The sequence below is a fragment of the Amblyomma americanum genome, chromosome 10 (genome assembly GCF_052857255.1).
Source record: "Amblyomma americanum isolate KBUSLIRL-KWMA chromosome 10, ASM5285725v1, whole genome shotgun sequence".
NCBI lineage: Eukaryota > Metazoa > Arthropoda > Arachnida > Ixodida > Ixodidae > Amblyomma > Amblyomma americanum.
Window position 1 is genome coordinate 36,983,084 of NC_135506.1, and position 22,984 is coordinate 37,006,067.

The following is a 22,984-nucleotide window of genomic DNA, read 5'->3' on the forward strand; positions in this document are numbered from 1 at the left end:
GGGGCACAGCGAAGGCTCCGCGCACCCTTGGCCCTGAGGGATCCTCATTGAGCGACTGACATAAGGAAATGGAGCAGCGTAATTTATGATAAAGGTCACCAAACAGAAGAAATGGGTGAGCCCTCCAGTAATTGTAAAAAGGAAGATGGAAAATTAATAACCTGCATGGACACGAGAAGAATCGATGCATGCATAAATAGGGCGGAATACCAGATGCCACGGCTGGAGGATATACCAGAAAAACTGTCAGGCCCGAAAACATTCAGCCGCCTAGATGGAAAAGCTGGGTTTATAAAATCCCGCTTGACGATAAGAAGCCGAATATTACAGCGCAGCTATGAAACGCCTGTTCCTTGCGTTGGACGGAAGTATTGGTGCAGTAGGTGGTCTGTGTAACAAGCAAAGCAAGCGGAGGAGGGTGGTCACCGTGGAAGAGCGAGGAGGATGTTTACCGTGGAATTAGGGTAATAGGCACCTTTAGCACACCGTGTAAAGTGCTACCGTTACCATGACCGGAGTACCAGGAGCTCGCGCGCCGCCACAGCGCATGCGCAGATCGTCTAGATTCCGCCAGATGGCGCCAGGCACCCGGCAACTGCGCTCAAGCCTTCCCCATCGGTACCAATGGTGGGATTTCGGTACTCCGGTCACCGTAACAGTAAGACAATACACGGTATGCTAAATGTGCCTTATGTGACAGTGGAGGAATGTGGCACACTCTGTTTTCGACGGCTGCTACGAAACGCGCTTCCCGAGGAGAGGCGGAGAGGCGGAATGAGGTGTAGGACTAGTTAAAGAATGAGCATTCATAACCTCTACACATCAAGGGAACAATTTTTTTCGGAAGCTGCGCTGAAAATTCGCATTTTTGACTATCATAATCGTTCAGTTGACTTTTGGACAGTACCAACTCTTGATGGTGCCGTTTTGTATTTCGTCCGCGTCGCAAGTCTTGCGGAAGATATTGAGTAAAGTTTTTTTCTCATCACCTGTCGTTCGTGCGCAAGTAGGAGACATTTTGATATCGTGAACTTCAAAAGGAGAGCCCGATCTGAGTCTAAACTGTGTGCTTGAGATCGGGAGGGAAGCTGGTTTAGCATCAAATGCAGGGACGTGCAAAGCTGGAGTTGAAGATATTGAACTTTCGGACAATACAAATACGCTGTAACACCTAGCCGTCAACTTGTGAAGTGCATAACAAGAAAACCGTCACTTCACTATCCGACAGGTGCAGCGTCCTGGCTCGGCATAGCCAATTACTTTTTAAAGTATATCTCTTTTATGCCAGTACGACGTGTCCATTGCGCAGTTTTATCAAGCATGACGCGGCCCTTGAATGGTCGTCCAACCGCACAGAAAAACGGCTAGATATTTGCTAATGCTTAAGGAGAAAGCCAGTGGTTGTAATACTAGACCATTGAAATGAATCAAAGGTGTTAACAGACACATCACTGAGCGGGCTTGGTTGAGACCTTTTACACCATCATGGCCATAACCTGCGTCCTGTCGAGAACGCGCCACAAACACTCACTTCGCCTTAGTTTCGTTGCCAACAGGTTCACAAAGTATTTGGCGACCAGTCATGTTTGGTTACTAGAGATTCTACCAATTAATCAATAGGCAAAAAGCAACATTGGAAATCGAGAACTCATCGGAGCTGCTCAAAAACTAATCGAAGACGTGCCGCTAATGCTTAAAAGGTTCTTTACCGCTTACTGAAAATATGTCCCTGCTAAGCAACATGTTCCAGAAAAAGTAACTCCTTTTGGCGCACATGCTTTCAATAGCCACTCCAGAAATTGTCGCGCCAGGTGAGATGACATCAGAAGTATAGCGTGTGTATGGTAGCAGCTTTTGCAAGTGATGCCACGATAAGTGGCTACCGCAGGAACCATACTCGCTTGTATCAACGGTAGGCATCCATGCGGAAACAAGAATACAAGGAGAGTTGAAACCTTTTTCTAGCGAACAGCCTGTACTGAAAGATGTCGCGCTAAAATGCAGCAAACTGACAGTGCCTTCGGTTATTTGAAGAGCGAGACTGCACCATATTTGTCAAGGCTACGTAGGTATAAACAAACATAAAGCGAGGGCACGATAATTTTTATTTTCACCACGCATCAATGCAGAATGCACTTCTATAACGCAAAAATGCGAAGTAGGCAAACGCCACGCATACAATCAGTTGTGAACATATATACTGGTGAAATGGAACCAGCCACCAGACTGTTCGTGTTTTTGGGTGGGCGTCGACTTATTCCTGTACAAGGAATACAGTGTAGATCTGATATGACCTCCTTTCCAGTCTTCCAGATGTTGGGGAGCTGAACGACTGCCCTTCGGCTACAGCCGTGGGCTACAGTAATCGAAAAGCTGAGAGCGATATTTTTAAAATATGGATTCCCAGTAGAAGTGAGCACCTAATGTAGGCCTTAGTTGGCAAATAGAGATTTTAGCCCGTTCCCGAGCAAGCAGGACTTCCGCCATTTCACGTCGAGCCGGCAGTTCCCCGTTCCAACTGCTTAGCAGAAAAAGGAGTGCAGGTGGTTCGACATACTGTAAAGAAAACAAGGATAGCAGCATAAGCAGGCTATTGGGGCAGCACCCAGACTGCGCCGCTATGCCTAGGGGCCTGTGTATCTCTTCAATGGTAGATCGCTCGCTCATACCCCTTGCTTCTTCTTACGTCACAAATGATGTGAAGGCACGTTTTTTTATTAATCCAAGCCATGCGCCGCGTGGTGCCTTCCAATGGAACTAGGAGCGCTTTTCGCAAATTACTGCTAATGGCGTGGGTTTCTGGCTGGACTTCATTGCTACAGGCCGGCTCCACGGGACCACAGTTGCAAGTAAGACAGCTGAGATGAGCCTTCCAGACTCCAACGACCAAACGAAGATGAAAGGGCAGAAGCATGGGCAGACTGATGATTCAAGGTCTGAACTTTCACACCTCGAAGAACAAATCAGCAGGTACAGGATGCAAACATGGTCACAGAAAGCTAAAATAATTTCCAAGACATCCGGGATGTCGTGCAAGGTCTGAGGGAAACAAGACACTGGGGTGGAACCGGCAAAAGCTATTAACAGCAGGCGAGCTATTCAACCCGAAGATATTTGACGACGCCATCACCGACGAGCCTAGTCGCCAGATAACGGCGTTTACATTAATTACTGCCAGTGAGAATCCCAAGGTGCAGGTGACAGAGTAAGACTCTGCTCATGACCGGTACAGTAGCGCAAAAGAGACGAGAAGACAAGTAGAAAGACACACATGACAGCGCTTGTCGTGTGTCTTTTCTTTCTGAAGGCCGTGCGCTTAAAAAAAAACGTTCACAGGAAAAAAGGAGGACAGACGACAGGAAATAAACGTCTCTTCTCCTTTTTTTTCGCTGTTGTACCCCTCATGAAGCATTACCAACATGACCAGCTTCTCCCCCTGCGTCAGATTTTATTACTCTGCCGAGGAAGAAAAAGCCCACTTCCCCAGCTGCTGTAACAGCCGTAACTTAAATCAAAGACCCAAACAATTTTTTTCCTGAGCTGATGTCTACAATTTAGGCAGGCATTAAGAGGGGTAAAAAGGTAGCTTATACCTCTACGTAGCAGGCTGGTGTGGAGTAAACCACGTTCACACGTGGCTTCCTGCCCTTCTTAGAGCCAATGCTGTTCGCCGCCCTCAGCACAGTCTCCTGCCATTCAAAGCGCTCCTTGGCAGTGGTGAAAGTGTGGTCGCCTCCGGACATCACTGCTACTGTGTCGTTGGTGTACACGCGGGCCTGCAGCCATGGACGATAAGCAGAAAAAGAAGAGACAAAATACACATTGTACGGTTGCATAACAGCATGTGGTTATAGCAATAATTTACCGATCGTATATCGTAAGTAGATGCAACTCGTTTCCGCGGTCGACTGTGATTACATTTTTGGAGTTCGCAACTGATATACATACCAAGTGTATCAAGGAAGAATTGAAGTACTTCTAGAAAATAGGTTATTGAGGCAAAAGTATGGTTCTTTCAGCATTGTATTACTAGTGTTGGCGGAAGCTGGTTAACTAATGTTTATTAATTAACTTTTTAACTATTAGAGTTACGGGCCTTGTTGCAACTAGAGATTTGTAGCCGGTCGTTAGTGAAAGCCACATTTTTTTTATAATCAAGAAAACGCGATTACCCTTGGCGGTGTGATTCGACAAAATTTGCTTTTTTTTAACAAGTTACGCGCAGAGGAAAGATTGCTTTTGCGTGCAAGCTTTTCGAAAGCGCATGTATTTTGGCACGATGTAGCCAAAGATAAACTTCTATATTAAGAAATAGTCCCCGCTTACTCACCGATCCTGCGACTGTTTCTTGGTTGATGTTTATGGCGGATGTTTTCGTATTACCGTTTTTCTCTCTAATTCTTGGCGCGTAGGTGACACTGATTGTGTCTTCATTATTTGTGGATGGCCACTTTTAGTAGGCTGATTTTTTTCTTCTACAAACATACCCAACAATTCTGGACAAAAGCATTTTTGACCGGTACACCGTTTACAATTGCAGTGTTTTGATGTGCTGTAAGATTGAATACAACAATCAATATATCCGTAGTTCATCCGACAGCAGTCTTGAGTTTCTTTTTCTTATAATGTTTTTGCTATCGTGAAAAGCGTTCCGAATTGTTTTTTTTTTTGTGTCAGTCTTAACTGCTCTATGCGAGCGATGGCAGCACATGAAAAGAGATTTTGCTACACATCAGAAGAATCATCAAATACCTTCAATATTTTCATAATACAATTTTCGAATATTCGACATCTTTGTCCAAGAAGGTTGGACATAATAAGCGCCATACTCGGCCTGTTTAACGTCGAATTGGTTCAGCGCACAGCCATTCTCGTGGATTGAGTGTTTCATATCCTTGTCGTTGCTGTCTTCGTACTTACACGTTTGATTTTACTGGGTTTTCGCTGATACGAGCTGAACATCGGTTTTCGTGCGAAATTCCGCAGCATTTCTTCACAGAATGTTTTAAGTTGTTGCTTTCGGCGCTTCAAACAATGTCCAGCCAATGTCTCCCTTCGCAGCCTCAATTATGTGCTTTGTCACGAGCACCAAATGCTAATCTCCATACAGCTCTCTATTTGGGTACAAAAGATGGTCCACTAGCGAATCAGGAACACTGCGTGCTATGTCTCAAAATCACGCAATCACTTTAGGAGAAATTACATTCTAGTTAACGTACACCCATCGTAACAGCTCACCTGTGTTCGAGCGTAGTCCACGAGAAACTTTGGGGCGGCCCATAGCTGTGCGCGAGGGAAGGTCAAAATGCAAACGAATTATGTGCAGAGAAGTGGAGCTGAGGCCACATTCTGTAACCTCTCCATTTTTCATTGTCCATATCGCCGCCATTTGATTCTGTCATTGGACGCTCAATGATACCAGCGGCTTTCAAGCGTGTGCGGGAAGCAACACAGACATTGCATGTCTGGCGACCGGACCTCGCCATTGGCTGCTTATTGAAGTAAATGGCAACCTGCATAATGACTTGCATCACCTGTATCATGACCTTCTTAAATATGTTTTAAACCTAGTGCAGACGGTGCGCTACATGGCCAATTAGCATTAATTTACCCGGAACTGCCTTCATGTCATTATAAAGGGGCACGTCTGACTACTCGCTTATACATTTGTTCAGATACAATAACCTAAAAAGAGCTCTGTAACGCAGATACAGCGGCCTTGCTGCCCTGCATTTTATGTTCTAGCAGCGCCCTTTCAGGGCTCGGATGCTGGCGCCGGACTTTGTGAGTTGATCCGCCACATACCGTGTCACTTGCAGTGAAAGCCCTGATCCGACCAGTTCTGGAATACGAGTGCGTCATTTGGAGTCCACGTAAGCTTAGTTTTGTAAATAAATTTTCAAACAGTTAAAAATATGTTTTACATTTCCTTCACCTGGAATTTTTTTTCGTCTTTTTTGCGTCTCTCTGGTCTATGGTTGAATTCACATTCCTCACGTAATCGTGTTGAACGTTTAAAATACTTGCACGCGATAGTGAACTTCCGCGAATTTAGCCACTTGCGACTTGTTCAGATGACTTGTTAAAACCGCGGATTGAGAGAATTACTGTCGGCAGTCGGGTAAAAACCCATGCATTGTTTGGTAGAAATCAGGGTGGGTCGAGCGTGATGACTGGTACGCTTGGTGTTGAATAACCCTTGAACAATATTTAACTCCGCCTGCCATAGCCTGATGCGACGCTAAAGTGTATCAAAATAACAAATTGGCGGTGGTTTAGCTCTGGTTAAACTTGGTGTAACGCTATAGCTACAGCTAGCCGAGTTGAATTTGGTCACGTGATCAACCACGTGACGAACCACTTGATCACCACAGCGCCGCGCCGCCGGCAGCTGCTCCGCACCAGGTGAAACCACGTGACAGCACGGCGGCGCAGCCGCAGGGTGGTGCGCGGCCGCAGGGTGGCGACGCAGCCACAGGATGGCGCGCAGCCACGCTGAAGGCGCGAAATGCTACCGTAATGTAGCTATCGCTACAAAAGTGGCGTTGGTTTAGCTCTGTTTAAACCTGGAGTGACGCGATAGCTACAGCTGGCCGAGTGAAACTTGGTCACGTGACCGACCACGTGATCCACGTGACAGCGTGGTGGCGCAGCCACCGAAATGCTACCGTAATGTAGCTATCGCTACAATAAATGACCAAGCAAACAATAACAAGTAGAGATAAATAAACACATAAATGAACAACTAAATAAACAACTAAATAAACAAATCTAGACCATGCGATTGGGTTGTGGCACAGGGCTGCAATAATTTTGTTACCAAGTTCATGCATCTCATAAACTTATGCTCGAGAGTGTACATATATATGAGCGTCTAATTCACTCTGCCTAGCGCACGACAGGATATTTGCTCTGAGGTTAAAGCCTGCGTAACGATTTTGTTACGATTCGAAAATCTCATTAGGAAAATGAAAACAACGCGATAGTACGACGAAGGCTGGCCCCGCTCACGTCGCTTTCGCAGGGCACTTCAAAGCACAGCGCCTCAGGGGACTCGTAGCGGTTTTCGGGAACCCAGGCGAAAATATGAGCGCCGTCGCCACCTGCAAGCAGAAGCTTCATAAGCGAAAGCGTCCGGATATAACACCACAGGCAGAAGCAGCTTGTTGGTAAATTACTGAAGTCACTTAATATAGCATGGGCGCTTTGCAAGCGAAAGAAACTGTCTCGATGTGAGCTAGCTCTGTTGCGATGTTCATTAAAGATTTCCTCCTTTCTAATGAAACGCCTCCTTTATTAGCATACAGTCTTAAGAAAACTCACGCACTAAGTTCATCATTATTCTTAAAAAATTAATGCTGTTCTGTTGCCTATGTGTTGCGTGCTCGCCTCGCAATCTGATGGTCCTTGATTCAATTCGCCGCACCTTCGGAAGAAATTTTGCTTTTTCTTCATCACTGTATACGTCACTATCTCATGGTCTACTGCTGACGTCATCCGAGAGCACGTTGACAGCAGTGAGAAATTTCGTGCCATTGACGACGACGGACAACAGCTTTTATGCTAATAGGGCGTATAAGGCTTTTGTGCTAATAGGGCATATAAGGCTTTCGTCTTATATGCCCTAGGGGCCGCTTCTTCTATTGCCTAATTTGACACCTGAAAGGATTCGTAGAATCCAGTGCGAGTTGTATTATGGTTACAGTTAGAGCACACATTGCTTAGCATGTATAATTTAGAGGCAAAGAGGAAAATTTCAAGCTGGCGTATACACGTAGGTTGGCGTGCTCTAGTGGCACGTTGACTGAAAACGGAGCGGTTGTAAGCCAGGAAACGCCAAATAAAAATTAAACGAGTAGCACATTATTGGCAGCTTGCACAAGAAAACTGCGGTGACGTAAAGATAGGCTTTTGGTCGCGGATTGCAAAGGCAGAGTTACCCATCCATTCACTCGCAAAGTGCGATGAAGCCGTTATTTTCAGTGCAGCCATGACGAGTTGGAGTGGAGCGGCAGAAAAAAATTCTACATTTTTAAACTTAACTTTCTTATCACTTCCGGTATATTTTGCTGCTGAACAAATATCAGCATAGCCGGAAAGACCTCAGCATATATTTGTGCTTATTAAAATTTGGACGGAGTCCTTCACAACGGCCGAGAAGGACGTCGTTGTAGAGGGCGGCAAGTTAATTTAGGTCGCCTAGGATTCTTTGACGTACACTGGCATCACACACCACAAGGATGGCTGTGTGAGAATGGCGGCCACTTCTAACGAAAACGTATAGAATAGCTTCGGAAACTAACTCGAGCAGGTCGCAAGCCCCGATGCAAGGAAGTGAGAGTCTTTCAGCGCGAAGAAAGTGGTGGAGCCACTTCTACCACAAGAAACTGTCAGAAAAGAAACGTCACTTCGACGGTGGCCGCGTGAAGGCGCCGGTTGTTCCTCGTACCACCAGTGGCTGCTCGACAACTATCAGTTGTTGACCAGTTCTCCGGAGCGATGCATGCCTAGTGATTGTGCCCGCGACTTTGTGAAGATGAAACGCACTCAGATTTCGTTTTTGCAATCTTTTGGCACAGGGGGCTCTAAGCAGCATGCTCGACAGGAAAGCGATGTGAATGTAATTGCATTGTGCACGTGCAGAATGCAGCGAAGGTACTTCCCGTGTTGACGACTGTCGACCTCCCAGACGAACTCCATGGCGCGTGCTTTCTCCCATTCTTCCTTTTTCTCCCAAGATATCCGACCAAGCATCACGCTGCTGAAGGCCATCTGGAAATACAGGTGCCCAGCAATGCCGACATGGGCCCATTGGAATGCGAGCACGTGGTTTGATATTCAAGATCCCTGGAAGGACTTGTTCTTTTTTATGCGCTGATTATTTCTTGAACAGCAGTATTCACGTCACTGCAGCCCTTCTCTTGCACATAGCTTGTTCATTCTTGAGATTGAATTGTTTGCTAAATTGTTCCTTTTATCGGTGTTTATCAATGAACTTTGGTTAAAGGAAACTTATTTATCTAATCATTATGCATTATGAACTGTACTGTGATATTCGCTTTAATCGTTTCTGTTGCGCAGTGCTCAGTATCACGCATGTCTTTCAATTTGTCGGGTTCTTTGAAACTAAGTTGTCCAATTCCGTTGACGTCTATTGTAACATAACCTAAAAAGCACTCTGCTTGGGTGATTATATGACTGTAAGTTGTACTTTCACTGCGACGTTTCTGCGGCGCTAAGCGAACGTTTCAGAGGCAATGTCAAGCTGTCTACACCATCTGTTTTTCTGAAAACGTTTCAGCCTGTTCTGGAAAATAAGAGTTAATGATTCATTGATAATCAGCCTTCGCCTTTTTCACAAGGTCTTCAATAAGTCGTTGCACCAGGGTCCTTAGATAATTCAGCCTCTCGTCAATGGTACATAATAACTATTCTTTTAGCGCCAAAAGAGCTAGGACTAGGGCTAGTTAGTATTTCACCCTGTTGTCGAAAAGCGCTAGTCTGCAAGCCGGGACGCGAGGAACGTTTGTTACTGCCAGCTAAAGGCGTTTCCCCGTTTGCAAGTTAGAACTTTTGGAGCATTTTTTAAGCCTAGTTTTTGCTTGCAAACTCCGTCTTATTTCAACGGCTTTCTCCTCTAAATAGCGCTAACAGCCCACCTATATTTTGTTTTAAAGCATTCAGAAATATGGTCTGTATCTGAAATTGTGCATAGGTTCGTATGCGTCAGTGTATCTCCACGTGTAACACGATACCCTTAAGATACGTATCTAAATTAAAGTGCACTTAACTCAACTAGGAACTCTTTTCGCTATTGAAGACGCCATGTTGTTCTTTACGCTAATATGTTTTTCTCGAATTCTAGGAAAGGAAGTTCTCCGTGATACTGTGTGGTGCTGGGCTGAAATATGAGCGTACACAACCTTAGCAAATTGGCGAGCTAGATGGTGAAACATAGCTTAAGGCTAGTCCGCTGGTATTCGGGGACGAAAATTGTGAAAGGCCACAAAACATCAGCAACGAAGCTGTAAAAATCTTCAACTGTCGTCCTTATGCAGAGGTACCAACTATTTGAAAACTCTGGTATGGCTATTTGCGCCTGGTAAGCAAGCGCATGTATCACGCAGATACACATGTAGCAAGTAGACAAGAACATATCGTGCATGCAGCACGTAGATAAACAAGCGCATGTATCACGCGCGTTTTTATGTGCCTAGTCCTTACGAATATTTGCAACACATCGTTCATGAAGTACCATTACACTGTGGTTAGATTGTTCGTAGTCCATATAATGCGCATATACGGTATTAACAAAAAGGTTTTACATGAAGCGGAACTGCAGACCACACCAACCCTAGAGAACAGGGCAGCTTGACTGATTGAATGCCCGAAGGGGTCCGCCTGCCAGGCAACACTGGGGACACCGCACTCAGGCCCGAACGTGGCGTTCAGGAACCTGAGTCCCAGCGTCATCTGGTCGATGCTCGCCGTGTAGTGAGTGACGGCCTCGTCGTTCTGCACCCATCCACCACCCACGAACTGGAGCTGTCCTGCGAGATCGCATGTCAGCATCTAACATGGTAGTCGTTGACTGGATAAACGTCATATAAGAGAGTAATTACTCTTCCCTTAAGCACAACCACAGTGCTAGAAGAGAAAGTCAATGTGGGAGAATTTGCTTGCTCTCTTGAAATCTACTCGATCTCTGGAGATTTTCATAAAAAAAATTGAACTAACGCCATTCCCACACACCATAACTGATCAATTAGGATTCGCGCTTCTGTCTGCTAGCCGTCCTGATTAGCGCAGTCAGCGAACAGGCTACCAGGGAGGCCTGCGTGTTCTGGTCAAGGCCCCTGACCAGAACGAACTTTAAAACTGCGGAGTTTGCGAGGACGCTGTTTAGTCTTCCTTTGTTGCCATGTCGCTACCCAGAATGGACGTCAGTGGTTGTCACTTATTTGAAGAAAACTGCACATTGCTGAATTTTTCTAAACACATTTTGCTCGGCACAATCATGCTCACAGGACTGGATAGACGTGATAGGGATACCCCGAGCACTTCACTGCGGAAATAAAAAGATGACAGATACGTTTATAAACAGGAGCTAAGCCGTATAAATAGTTGGCGTGAAATAACAGACAACCGTTCAATATATATACCCGTCATGATACGTTCAGCAGCATGCCAAGACTTCGACCCATGAATTTATCAGCTTCCTCGATGATTAACTATGCAATTTTTACTAGGCCCTAAAGTATTCCCACTCAGGGTACAAACTTGTTTAAATGAAAGCAATTACTGCTCTTTTGACTGATTCCGCTTAAATGAACGAGTTATCTATAAGAGCCCTCTTGCATAAGAAACAAAAACCCAGACTCGATACGGTCATACCGGAGCAAGAGTAAAATAAGGAGGTGTCCATTTTAAAAACAATTGTCATCGCTAGTTTCGCAAATAGGCTTGGTGTGTTTCAGGTTGAGCACGTTTTTTTTTATCCAGGTTAGAACAGGTTTAACTGCGTCGGCACCACAAAACAATCCGCTTTGTATACGAAAATAGCATAGCGTTCAGGAAGCGCGTAGATCACACTCCATATTCTACAGCTTCGTTCAGGCGGCATTACAAGCGAACTCTTTGTATTCACATGGCGCTAGCGAATGTAACAGGGACGAGACCAGCGGCGCCCCATTTGCGTTGAGGAAAGCACAGCGACTTTGCGGAATTTCTTAGTGCATTTTTCCTGTCGTCTACCGCAGCTCACGTTCCTTACACCGTACTTCCGACCCGACATCACCTGACTACATACCCGACAGGTGTTAACATACTGAGGATAAATTGAATTTAACTTACGAAGATTGATTGCCACATTTTAATCACAAAAACACTATTCTCGCTAAACATACAGTCGTCGTAAGGCACTAAGGACCCCAGAAAAGAAATACAGAAAGGGGTATCCTCGGCCGGCTTAACAAGTAAACTTTCGTGACGTCATGTACACTTCAGCTTGTAATACCTGACGCTGGACTGGCTGCCAACCGCTTAGAGCCAGCGATCACGAAGACTGTCATGTTTTCCACGTCATCATCAACGTAGCAAGTATGAAACATACGTCATAAAAAAAAACAGTGCATTTTCTGCTCCAAATTTTTCAGCATTAAGCACGTATTTTGTTCCTAAATCTCAGGACAGCCTCGAAAACACCAAAAATTATATCTAACCAAAACAAACTTTGGGTAGAAATCTCCACAGACTGCATTTTATTTGGATGCCTCAGCTTTCAGCGTGAGAAATATATAAAAAAAACTGCACAAACGGTTTACTAAGATTTGAAATTAACAAAGCCGCAGAACCAACATGACGAGCATAATGGACAGAATGATGTTAGGAGTGCGACTTCTGAAACGGGGTGCCGGTGATGCTTCCCTGCTTGGTGTTAGTTCCCTTATATGTTTATACGCAGTTTGTCGTAGGGCCTATCTAGAAACTATCCCCTTTCAAATATAAATTTGTTTTGCTTCTAGCCTATACTAAGTTTAATTGTTCAATTCGTATGTTTACATTCCTGACATGCTTTTAAGTTACCAATCATCCAAACGGTTTTTACTTACGTACGTTACCGCATATGAATTCTCATCACCTTCGTTATCTCTGCTCACTTGGGCCTCATCGATAGTGATCACGCCTGTGTCGACATCTTGATAGGCACGGCCATTGTCTTGCAAAGTTTTCTAAACAGATTTATGGTTTGTTTCCCACATACTCAACAACTTTTCTTACCTAAGTTAAATGCGTTTTCAAACTTCGTGTTTTCAGTCATTTGATCTGGCTTCAGAGTTGCTCGTTGCCTGTTGAGTTGCCATGGAATGATTCCTTCGTGTTTCCCACTTTGCATTTTCTATCAGTTCCACAGACTATTGAGAGGAATAAAACGCTCTCATATGTGTTGTTCTGTTTCCGATGCCAACGCAAATCACCGCGTCGTTTTCATTTCCTAAACAGCACAGGGACCTACCTGTCCGCACAAGCCTTCGAACCTTCTTCCTGACGTCGAATGGTTGCTCCTTCCACCAGCAGGAGAAGAATAAGCTCTCGGCCGACACGTACCGACGCCTCGGGTTTTGATAGAGAGCCTCCAGGGTGGTATTGTAGATGCTGTTGACGTCTGCAACGCCGCGCCGTCGTTCTGTAGTCTCCACGTATTACATGGCAGCGAGTTCGAGAAACGTATATACCGAAAACTGCTGGGAAGAAAGGATAGACTAAGTGCTGCAGACTCGCTGGACTCCTTAATGGCGCAATGTGGGAAGGGCTAAAGAAGGGAGCGAGAAAAGGAAGAAAAAGATTCTCATGCCCAACACTCTTGGGCAAAAATTTTGAATATCATTTGGAAAACTGTAAGGTACTCTTATGGAAATACTGAAGACAATGATCCATTCTTTCGATGCGCAGCGCGAAACCCTTCTTTTAAGTTGTTTCCGTAGCTCGCATCGAGCTGTTAAGACAGCCATACAAAACCAATGGGGAAGGCTTTTGACGATAGCAAAAACGCTATTAGCAGAGAAGTGGAAGCCTGCCGACGAAACATCTGCAGATATATTGATTGTTATTGTGAAATCTTACAATGTACGAAAAAACTTGAGCTCGTAAATTGGTTCCCGTTCAAAAATACTTTTATCCAGAATTGTTTCGTACGTGACCGTGAATGACTAAGGGGTAATTTTGCACAGCTGCAGTTAGTTAACGTTCACTGACATCGAACAGCATTCGAGCATTCTTTGTCACTAAGGCTTTTCAGCTTGCTTCGATTGATCGGTAATAAGGTGCGTGTAACGTCACACAGCTGATTAGGAACTCTTGCACGATTCGCATGGTGTCACTTTGCTTGAGCCCTCCGCGTCTGTTTGAAATGCGGCGGATCAAGTTTGCGCCTGCAAATTACTTCTACAGCAGCTTTACTATCAGAAAGAAATGAAACGCGAACAAGAACATTGAGACACGAACAGGAAAATGAGAAGCCCTCAGCCAGCGGAAACTCAATTCTAGCTCAACTTATTTGAACTTCGAAGGCGTGAAGACACTTCTACCGAAGTTTTAATCAACCTTGCTTGTGTTTCTCTCCTGGAGCTAATATGCTGGTGTGTTTTCTTGTTGTCACCTCAGTTTTCTTGTTTGCGTTTCATTCGTTGCTGATAGTACAGTGTTGGTCGCTCGGCCGTTAGATTGTAGGTGAAGGCCTAGCACCCGCAGTCTGTCTATTTGAGGAAGTCCGTGTGCACGCGCGGATAAAGAGCAGTTTCGATTTCTCAGGTGCAAAATTAAAGACGGTCTCAGTCGCGTAGTTTTGTGTCACCTCAAGGCTTCTTGAAGGCTATGTTGAATGGGGTCTTCTGAGCCTGTCGCCATCCCTATCGTGATGCCGTCAGCGTAAGGGCAAGGTGCACATCAGGAAGGCTAGAGAGCAGCGAAGAAGGTCAGCCAGTGTCATGTTGAACAATGTGGGCGACAGCGTCGTGCCCCGTGAGGAGCCCCGACCTGTGAGAACTCATCACTCGCGAAAACCAGTTGTGCGCACTTCTCTGCACAGCCTGCGCATGTAGCCAGTTTTCTCTATGAGCAGAGCTGCCCGGTGTTATGTGGGTAACTGTAGTAGGTTCGTAGTAGTGGATCCCGGATTATTACAGACCCCCTTGGTCTCTTTATCTCGAGTTATGGGGATTTTTCTATTAGGCCTCAGATGAAGTGTCAGTGGTACGGTCAGGATCAAACCCGTGGACTCGAGAGCAACAACAACCGGAGACTATATACACTGAGCTTGTGCAGCTGATGCACATTTATTAAAAGGGTTCTAACAAGTTGCGGTATGCCGAGGATGTTAAACGACTACGATTGACTAATATGCTCCAGCAAGAAATTTTTTGAATTCCCTTTGTAGAAGCTAAGTTGGCTCTTGGAAGAATTTAAATTTCAGTGTTTTCGCGCCGTTTCCTCTCCTATCGTCTCTTTTCGCACGCTGGAAGGTCGGTTCTCCACCGGCCCTACTGCCGACGCGCGCGGGAATTTCCCAGGGGAGCGACGCAGCTTACTGGCCCCGGCCAGTGCAGTGGCCCTACGTCTGAAAGAATCTAATCAATGACCGTCTCTGGACCGAAATTCCCTGGAGCGTGCATAGGAGGAAGGTCTCAGCACGAAAAATTTTCCAGAAAAAGTCAAATTTCCTGCTCGAGTGTGGGTTCTTTGCTGCGTGTAAATTGTTTTATTTGGCCCACGTCTTCATGACAACACAATGCAGCAATTAACGTGCTCTCCTCAGAAAAGGTTTCCGAGCCCCTTTAAGGCCGTAAATTAAGCGCATAGTTCCCGTTAAAGCTGGCTTGTACGGACGGTCGGCGGAGAGCACTTTTTTTTCTTACATGAGAAGCCTATTTAGAATTGTGTGGGATAGCAGCGTAGACAGGCAATAATGACTGGCGTGAGTTAACAGCTAATAATAAATTAATTTTGTAAATAGTTAACCGGGGGGAGGTGAATAGAGTGCAAAATAAAGATGGAGCAGAGGGTGGAGAAGACGGTACATAGAACTCCTCCTTGTACTCTGAAGTCGCCCCACTGACCTCTGCCTTTTGTTTTACTTCTGTATTGTATTATGCGCTTCTGAAGCTAAGGCGACCACGTAGGGCGCCTTTGCATATTCTAAGGCAGCGCTGTTAACGGTCACCTCTCCAGAAGCATGATAAAGAAGCGCAGGTGACCTATATTAATGTATAACCCTTTAATGCTGGCTTTTATTACTCACACAGTGTTGCTTCGGCAGATAAAAGTCAGCCAATTCAATAATGTATATAATCTGGCTAATAATTATGTCACTTATGCGTCACAAGCTTGGTCTTAGGTTTTTCTTACCAGAAACTGCCGTTTCAAAACAAAAATCTGTTTTGTTGGGTTTAGTGGTGCATAGGCACCTAGGGGGAAAATTGTAAAAAAAAAATGCAAACGTTCCTAAAATCGGAAGACAAAGAAAACACGCTTACAAAGGCTGTACATATCATCGACGGGCAAGTACCATCCGGCATCGTTGTGGCTGTGACTCAGCAGGTGCACGTTGATGTATTTTCGCTTGGTCGCGGGACAGCCCTGGGCACGAAACCATGACACTGTAATTTTCGCGGCACTAATGAAAGCAGAGTGTTTCACTTGCTTGCCTGCAACCTTCACCAAGCACCACATGAGAGAGAGAGAGAGAGGGGTGATGTGTGGGCGACAGGGTTACACGCAAAACTGCGAGAAGAACACGACAGGTCATGCTCTGCAAAAGCAATGTCTGAATGCACTAGCAAGCAGTTGACCACACCAACGACTGCTTGGATGTTTTTCAAACAACTGCAAACAAAACGCCTTTTGTGGGCCGTTGCAAATCAATTTAAAAATTTTTTATTCCCGGAATTTCTATTCGGCATCCAACTTGTGTTAGCTCACGCCACCTATTATGACGTCATAGAATGTACCGCGCCAGTGCTGCTGCCAGCTCCTCTATCACCCCCTTATGACTTTTAGTCACCATTTAATCACCATTCCATCACTTTCTATCACCTTCACAACATGTGATATCCCTTTTCACTGGGGAGCACAGGTTGTGTTCATGTCAATCCATAAAGTGACACCACACTCATTTTGTGGCTATGAGGTTCTACACATTGTTCCCACCGCTCCTGGGTTCGAATCAATCCCAAGGTACGTTTTTGTCTGGGATTCTTCGTGTTTGTGCGACTGACAAGGACCAAACATTAATCGCTGAAATCGCTCTTTGCGGCCAGTAAGGCTAGCGAATTAAATAAAGACAGTTGTTCGGCGCTCGCGCATACCCATTCATTCAATGTTAAAGTGAACACAATAACGCTTAACTTAAACTAGAGTTTCAAAGGACGTCTCGAGAAACTATCGTCGCCATTACTGAGCAAGTGCAAAACACAAGGAAACTACAACAGTTCTCTGTGCGGCACGTGTCTGCTCCTGAGTTTCCAAGCATTCAACATGCAGCATTCAAGCGCTTATTGGTTCCCACCACGTATTTTTGCATAAAAGGTCAAAGAAATGTACTGCGTTAACGAGCCCGCCACCAACTATTGCCCATAAACCGCTTAATGCTGCAGGCGCTTTTTAGGAGGACGATATGTGAGGCTGAGGCTGGAGTCATTGCGTCCCAAGACTATGCGCATGCGGAACGTTCAGGGCATTCCTGGCAGACACTTTGCAGGTGAAATAAGAGAAAGTGGACCATTTCAAGACTGCTTCAAGCGGGAAGAAAAAGTTAGTTCCGGATTCATCGGCTCCGTAATGAAATTGTGCGGACAGTAAATTGAGTGCACAACGTTTCCCGAATTACTAGTGTAAAAAGAACGCTGGGTACAATGTTTACTTCTACATTTGAAATTTCTAAATTTAAGCGAGATTATCCTGACGTGCTTATCCACGCAAGTTTTGCGTCACTATTAAAGACATTTGTCCCATGGTTGAATCGTTTTAGGGGCTACTACTTGTCAAAAGCAGCCTCTGCTGTTACGAGCACGATGCACGGAATTTCTGCCCGTCATTGTGTGAACTTGCGCCTGGCACAGTTCAATGGTGCGAATGTAAATGAGGTGAGTGTCTCAATTTCCTTCTCGTATCGTTTGCAACGGAAATTATACACATAGATAATTGCTGCTGGCAGAAAACTTCAACTAAAAATGCATTATCACTTTGAATGATTTCAATTATTGCGGCCGCAATATTCTGATTAATATTGAGGTGATCATTGAAGATCATGAAATCAAATCAAAATTTATTCGTCTGTATGAAATACAGATTCATAAATTCTGCTCTGCCTAAGCAAACTTTGCTCGTTGGCTGATCAGGCAACAGGTGAAGAAATAAGTCTATATGCATACATTTATTGTCTAAACAGTCTTGCTAACATAGAGAAAAATGTCCGTGAACACAAAATAGCACTTACGAAAGAACTCAAGTTATACACAAGGCAATACATTTACAAACCAATTTCTTATGGCCATCGTAATCCTACGCTTGTTAGTTGCAATACATAGATCATCGGGAATTTTATTAATTACAGCTGATACATAATAATTGCGCATCTATTTAGCATATTTTGTATAAACCCGTAGCTTGACAAAACGTTCCGTTCTGCTCAAGGTCACATCTTTTTTTTTTTGACGGGAGCCGTATATTCAGTTGAATATTAATACCGTGTTAACACAACAATGTGAAAGAGTTCACGAATCTGAAAGATTAATCGTATTTCCCTTTCAACCGAGTGTAGTTTGGTGGCATAAGATATAATGTTCAGTATTATTTTTAGGATAACATTTAATGCTTCTTTCTTGTATTCGGAGCCGTTACCATATGCAGTATTGCCGTACTTTAAAACAGGTTCTACTAATGCTGTATAGATCAGTCGTCTCAGATGAAGCGGAGATTTGCTACGAAGGTGATACATCATAGCCGCAATGACCCTTGTCTTTCTAGAGAGGTAGGCGATGTGGTCGCTCCATGTAAGGTGTTGATCAAAGTGAATGGCCAGATAGAGAGCGGTTCTTTCCGTTTTCGAAGCTTTACAATCACACTGTAACAATGGGATGTGAGAAGATACAGTGGTTGGTTTAAAGTAACAATTTTATGAGGGCTTTTAAAGCATATTAGTTTTGTTTTGTTAACGTTTAAAAAATGACATTTTGCGAGAATCAGTCCACGTATCCACTTATTACTATTCGAAATGTTTCCCCTCCTGTACGATAATCAGTAGCTTCAAGTGCTAGCGCTGTATCGTCAGCGTGTTGAAAAAATTTGACCTAAGCTGTTGGGAGCAATCTGTTCACAGGTGCACAAACGGATGGAAGAAGGAGGCGAAAGAACGGTACGAAAAACAAGAAAAACAAGAAATGAATGCAACATCAAACACAAAGCCCCGTTCGTTACCTGTGCCAGGGGGGTTGTGTACAGATTGCCGTTGTCGTGTGGCGCTCTATACATCGGCCAAACTGGACGATGCGTCAACGAGAGATTAAGAGAGCACCGAAGATTGCTCGGGGGAGATTCTCTTGATAACCTCCCTAAACATTGCCGCACGTGCATTACAAACGACAAGGAAAAGAAAATCCAGTGTAAACCGCTTTTTGAAAAAACGACCATCCTATTCAGGCACAGGGAGCAACTCACGCGGGAGCTCATGGAAGCCTTTCATATGCGCATCAGTGGCGATAAGTGCATTAGTCAGACTTCCGTCCGCTTCTCTGATAGGGAGTATCTGTTCCTAACCAAATCATTGGGATTCACGGGGTAACTTGTGGTGTTCATGACGTTTGTTTGTTTTTGTTCTTGTTGGTTTCACTATTTATTCGAGCATTGTCTGGAATAAACCTTCAGTTGTGAGTAGCGCTCGTCTTTGTCTCGCTTGTCCTCGTTTTTCCGCGCCAACTTCTTCAGTATGCATTTCAACCAACTAGCCCAACTTTCTGCTCTCCTGTATTAAACCCACATCGGATACATATACGTTAAAAAGCAGTGGGCCAAGTGTATTTCCTTGAGGTACACCGAATTTAACGTTTTTTAAAATCTCCGCGCATATTGTCAAGGATCACGCACTGCAACCTGTCTGCAAAATAATTGACAACAACTTGTTAAAATGACCACGAAAACCAAGTGAGCTTGATTTTTCGTGTAATAGCGTATGGTATATCATGTAAAATGCCTTAGTTAAGTCCAGAATTAAGGCTAACACAATGTGAATATTGTCCAGTGCATTATAAACAAAGAAAATTCTTCAAGAAGTGTAGTCGTACTTCTATTCCTTGTGCAGCCAAATTGCGCAGCATTGTTCAAGTAGTATTTTTCACAGAATGATTCCATCACATATGCAGCAAGCTTTCCCATAATATGTGCTACTGGTGAAAGTATAAAAGTGTCACGTCAAGTAACTTCTAAGCTCTTTCTTTCTGTTCTACTAATCGCCACGTATCAAGCGTGAAATTGATAAGCCGGCCCCTCCGGGAATCGACAGATGCAAATCATTTGCGTCTCTTCCGACCACGAATAATGTGCAAATTCTCAGAGCAGCAATGCGTAGGTCGTCAGTAGAGGCTGTGCTCAGCTAAACTTTTTTGTCAGATTCGGTCCGTTCTGGTGTGCATACGCAGTAGCGGCAGTACGTACAGGTTCGTGAAGTCTAAAATATAGACAGATATTATCTCTATGTTTCAGCAGAAGAACATAGAGTTAAGTTGTGTTTTAATGGTTATTGGAAGTTAAACTGAATTATTTAAGTTGCCATTCCGAGGTTTTCCTCAATGGGACCGCAAGGTATAACACGTGATGAATTGTGAAACTAAGTACCTCGGCCAAATCTTTTACCAGTGTGTGGTTTGCGCTGGAGAGCTGTGTTTCGTGGACCACCGCCTCATGAGGAGCGTTTTCTCGAATATTACGCCATTACTAATACTCGCTAAATTGACGCCTCACAACGAGACACTCACCATCCGTTCGCATTCGTTGGCCGCCAGCGCCGGTGGACATCGCCAAGACGTCGACATCAGTAAGAGCTGAACGACGAACGAATGTGCCAGGTAGAGCAACGGGACCGGTACGCGCATATTCACGGCGGAAATCTCGAAACGGGAGGCCGTCCAGCTCACATTCCCTATGTGTAGTCGACGCCAGAAACAATGGCTACTCCTACACCATCCGGTAGGCGGCATAAAGGTTGCGGCGACAGTGCTGAAGGGGTCTGGGTTTTTGAGCGTCGCAGTTGCGGTGGCAACGCTTGCGCTGCCAACAGGAGGCATTGGGGCATAACCTCATTCTAGTTCATCGTACTATGACTCCATATATTGAGGCTGGATCGATTCAAACGCCACCTATTAGGATGGTACGAAGCTGTAGAACTCAAGCTGACATTCTTGGCTCCTCCAGCAGGCGCAAATTTTCGGAGCAGACGCTGAACAGAAATTTTGCATAGCTTCGAAGATTCTAAATTTCGGCCTGAAAAGAAGCCTTAATGCCATCACCTGCAGTATATAAAGGTTGTGTTATCATACGGACTGAAATTTGGTATTCTGCATTATTATAGTTGCTGCGTGACATTTTATTTCTTCCGTACTTCGTGATGGTCAATGTGTTCAAACAATGAACAGTGTCGCTGAACACTCATCACTGTCATCACAATCCTAACTACGACCAGTAGAGGGCAAAGGCATCTCTCATATTTCTCCAATTAACTTTGCCCTGTGTCAGCCGCGACAAACTTATTCCACTAAAGTTCTTATCTGCCCACCTGACTTTTGGCCACCCCCTGCTGCGCTTGTCTTGTCTTGGAATCCAGTATGGTACTTTTAACGACGGTCGGTTACCTTACCTTCCAATTACATAGCCTAACCAAGCCTAATTATTCTTCTTGATTTCTACTGGAATTTCACTTACCCGCGTTTGTTCACTGACCAACTCTGCTCTCTTTTTATCTCCGAACGGTGTACTTTCATACCTACCAACACCTGCCAACATTTTGCTACGTTGTTCTCAGTCTAAGTTCTACTTTTTATTATTTAGCCGCCGCGGTGGCTGAGTGGTTATGGCGCTCGGCTGCTGGCCCGAAAGACGCGGGTTCGATCCCGGCCGCGGCGGTCGAATTTCGATGGAGGCGAAATTCTAGAGGCCCGTGTACTGTGCGATGTCAGTGCACGTTAAAGAACCCCAGGTGGTCGAAATTTCCGGAGCCCTTCACTACGGCGTCCCTTATAGCCTGAGTCGCTTTGGGACGTTAAACCCCCATAAAACCATAAAAAAAAACATGTTTTCGTTGGACGTGATGTTTTGCCCCATCCTGTGATCGCGTACAGGTAGAGCATCCGCCTCGCGAGCAAGAGAACTGCTTTTCGAGTCCGAGTTCCCCGAAATTCTCAGCCTAATTAAAAAAAAATCTGTCAATGCAACTGCATAGCAAGGCCTAGGGTTCTGCCTGATCACGGTGGCCAGAGCCGATAACACAACCCACTCACCAGAACAGGATTTGTCCTCCTTGGCGTAGTACTTCGCCACAACCTCGAATATGAATGCACCAATCAGCCGTTGAGGACTGAAGAACCTTAATTCCTGGCCGCTTTCCTCTGCGCCTAGCATAGACGATCAGTGCGGCGGTGAAAACTGCGGGGAGCCCCATTTCGTTGCGCAAACGTGGCTACGCGTCGTTGCCCGCTTCTTTGCGGAGAGAAACGTTGTTTTCAACCCGCACGCTACGTCCAGGCAATGTTTAGGTTTACTCGGCAATGCGAGACATGTGCCCTGCTATGCTGGATCAACGGAAATTGCATCTTCAGGAGGAAAAGCTGTCTCTGTCATGAAAGGCGTCGGGGAATCTCCATTATTAGCGCCCGCCGATTGACCTTCAGAGCAAGACAATTCCCTCTCGTAATCCTCTTCCACTCCTGACTTATGTAATGCAATCTCACCTAGACCTCCTGAAATCTGAATTCTGGAGGCAACAGAAACATTGAATGCAGATTAATCGCTTCAGTCGGGCTTCGGAGTTCTACTTATGACATTTTTTATGCGCGCTTCGTGATTTCGATGCATCTGAAGCGTTAAACGGGGCTCATAATACCTTTAGGGGGACCTGGTTAACTTCACCGTGGTTAGCACTGCATCCTTGAGAGGAAACACTATAACAAGCCGCACTACTTCGTGTATGTTAGCATACCTGACACTTAATGTAGACCCTAGCAATGTTAATATCTGCACAAAGTGTTTACGGGGTACATATTCTCAGAAAATCCAATTATTACAGCGCTACCTCGCGATGCAGCCGGCCCTCTCTAAACATAAAAGGGTGAAAAAGGAGTCAACTTTTCTCTAGCGCACATACTTTTATAAATAGGTGTGGGCTGGTGGACAGTTCACACCTTTTTTACTCCTGTATAAATGATTCGTTAGAGGGCAGGTA

General features: G+C 44.9%; 1 protein-coding gene across 1 annotated transcript in view; it reads right to left on the minus strand.

Moving 5' to 3' along the window:
• LOC144108203 (lysosomal alpha-mannosidase-like) overlaps nt 1-22,164 on the minus strand; it is a 52,714-nt gene extending 30,550 nt beyond the window's left edge. Inside the window, exons 1-9 of the mRNA XM_077641481.1 lie at nt 22,044-22,164; nt 20,526-20,689; nt 16,032-16,134; nt 13,016-13,165; nt 10,354-10,550; nt 8,638-8,772; nt 7,012-7,116; nt 5,239-5,283; nt 3,594-3,776 (exon numbers count right to left, since the gene is read on the minus strand). Coding sequence (XP_077497607.1) covers nt 3,594-3,776; nt 5,239-5,283; nt 7,012-7,116; nt 8,638-8,772; nt 10,354-10,550; nt 13,016-13,165; nt 16,032-16,134; nt 20,526-20,689; nt 22,044-22,164 — 1,203 coding nt within the window. The remainder of the gene's footprint in view (nt 1-3,593; nt 3,777-5,238; nt 5,284-7,011; nt 7,117-8,637; nt 8,773-10,353; nt 10,551-13,015; nt 13,166-16,031; nt 16,135-20,525; nt 20,690-22,043) is intronic.
• Nucleotides 22,165-22,984: the final 820 nt, after the last annotated feature.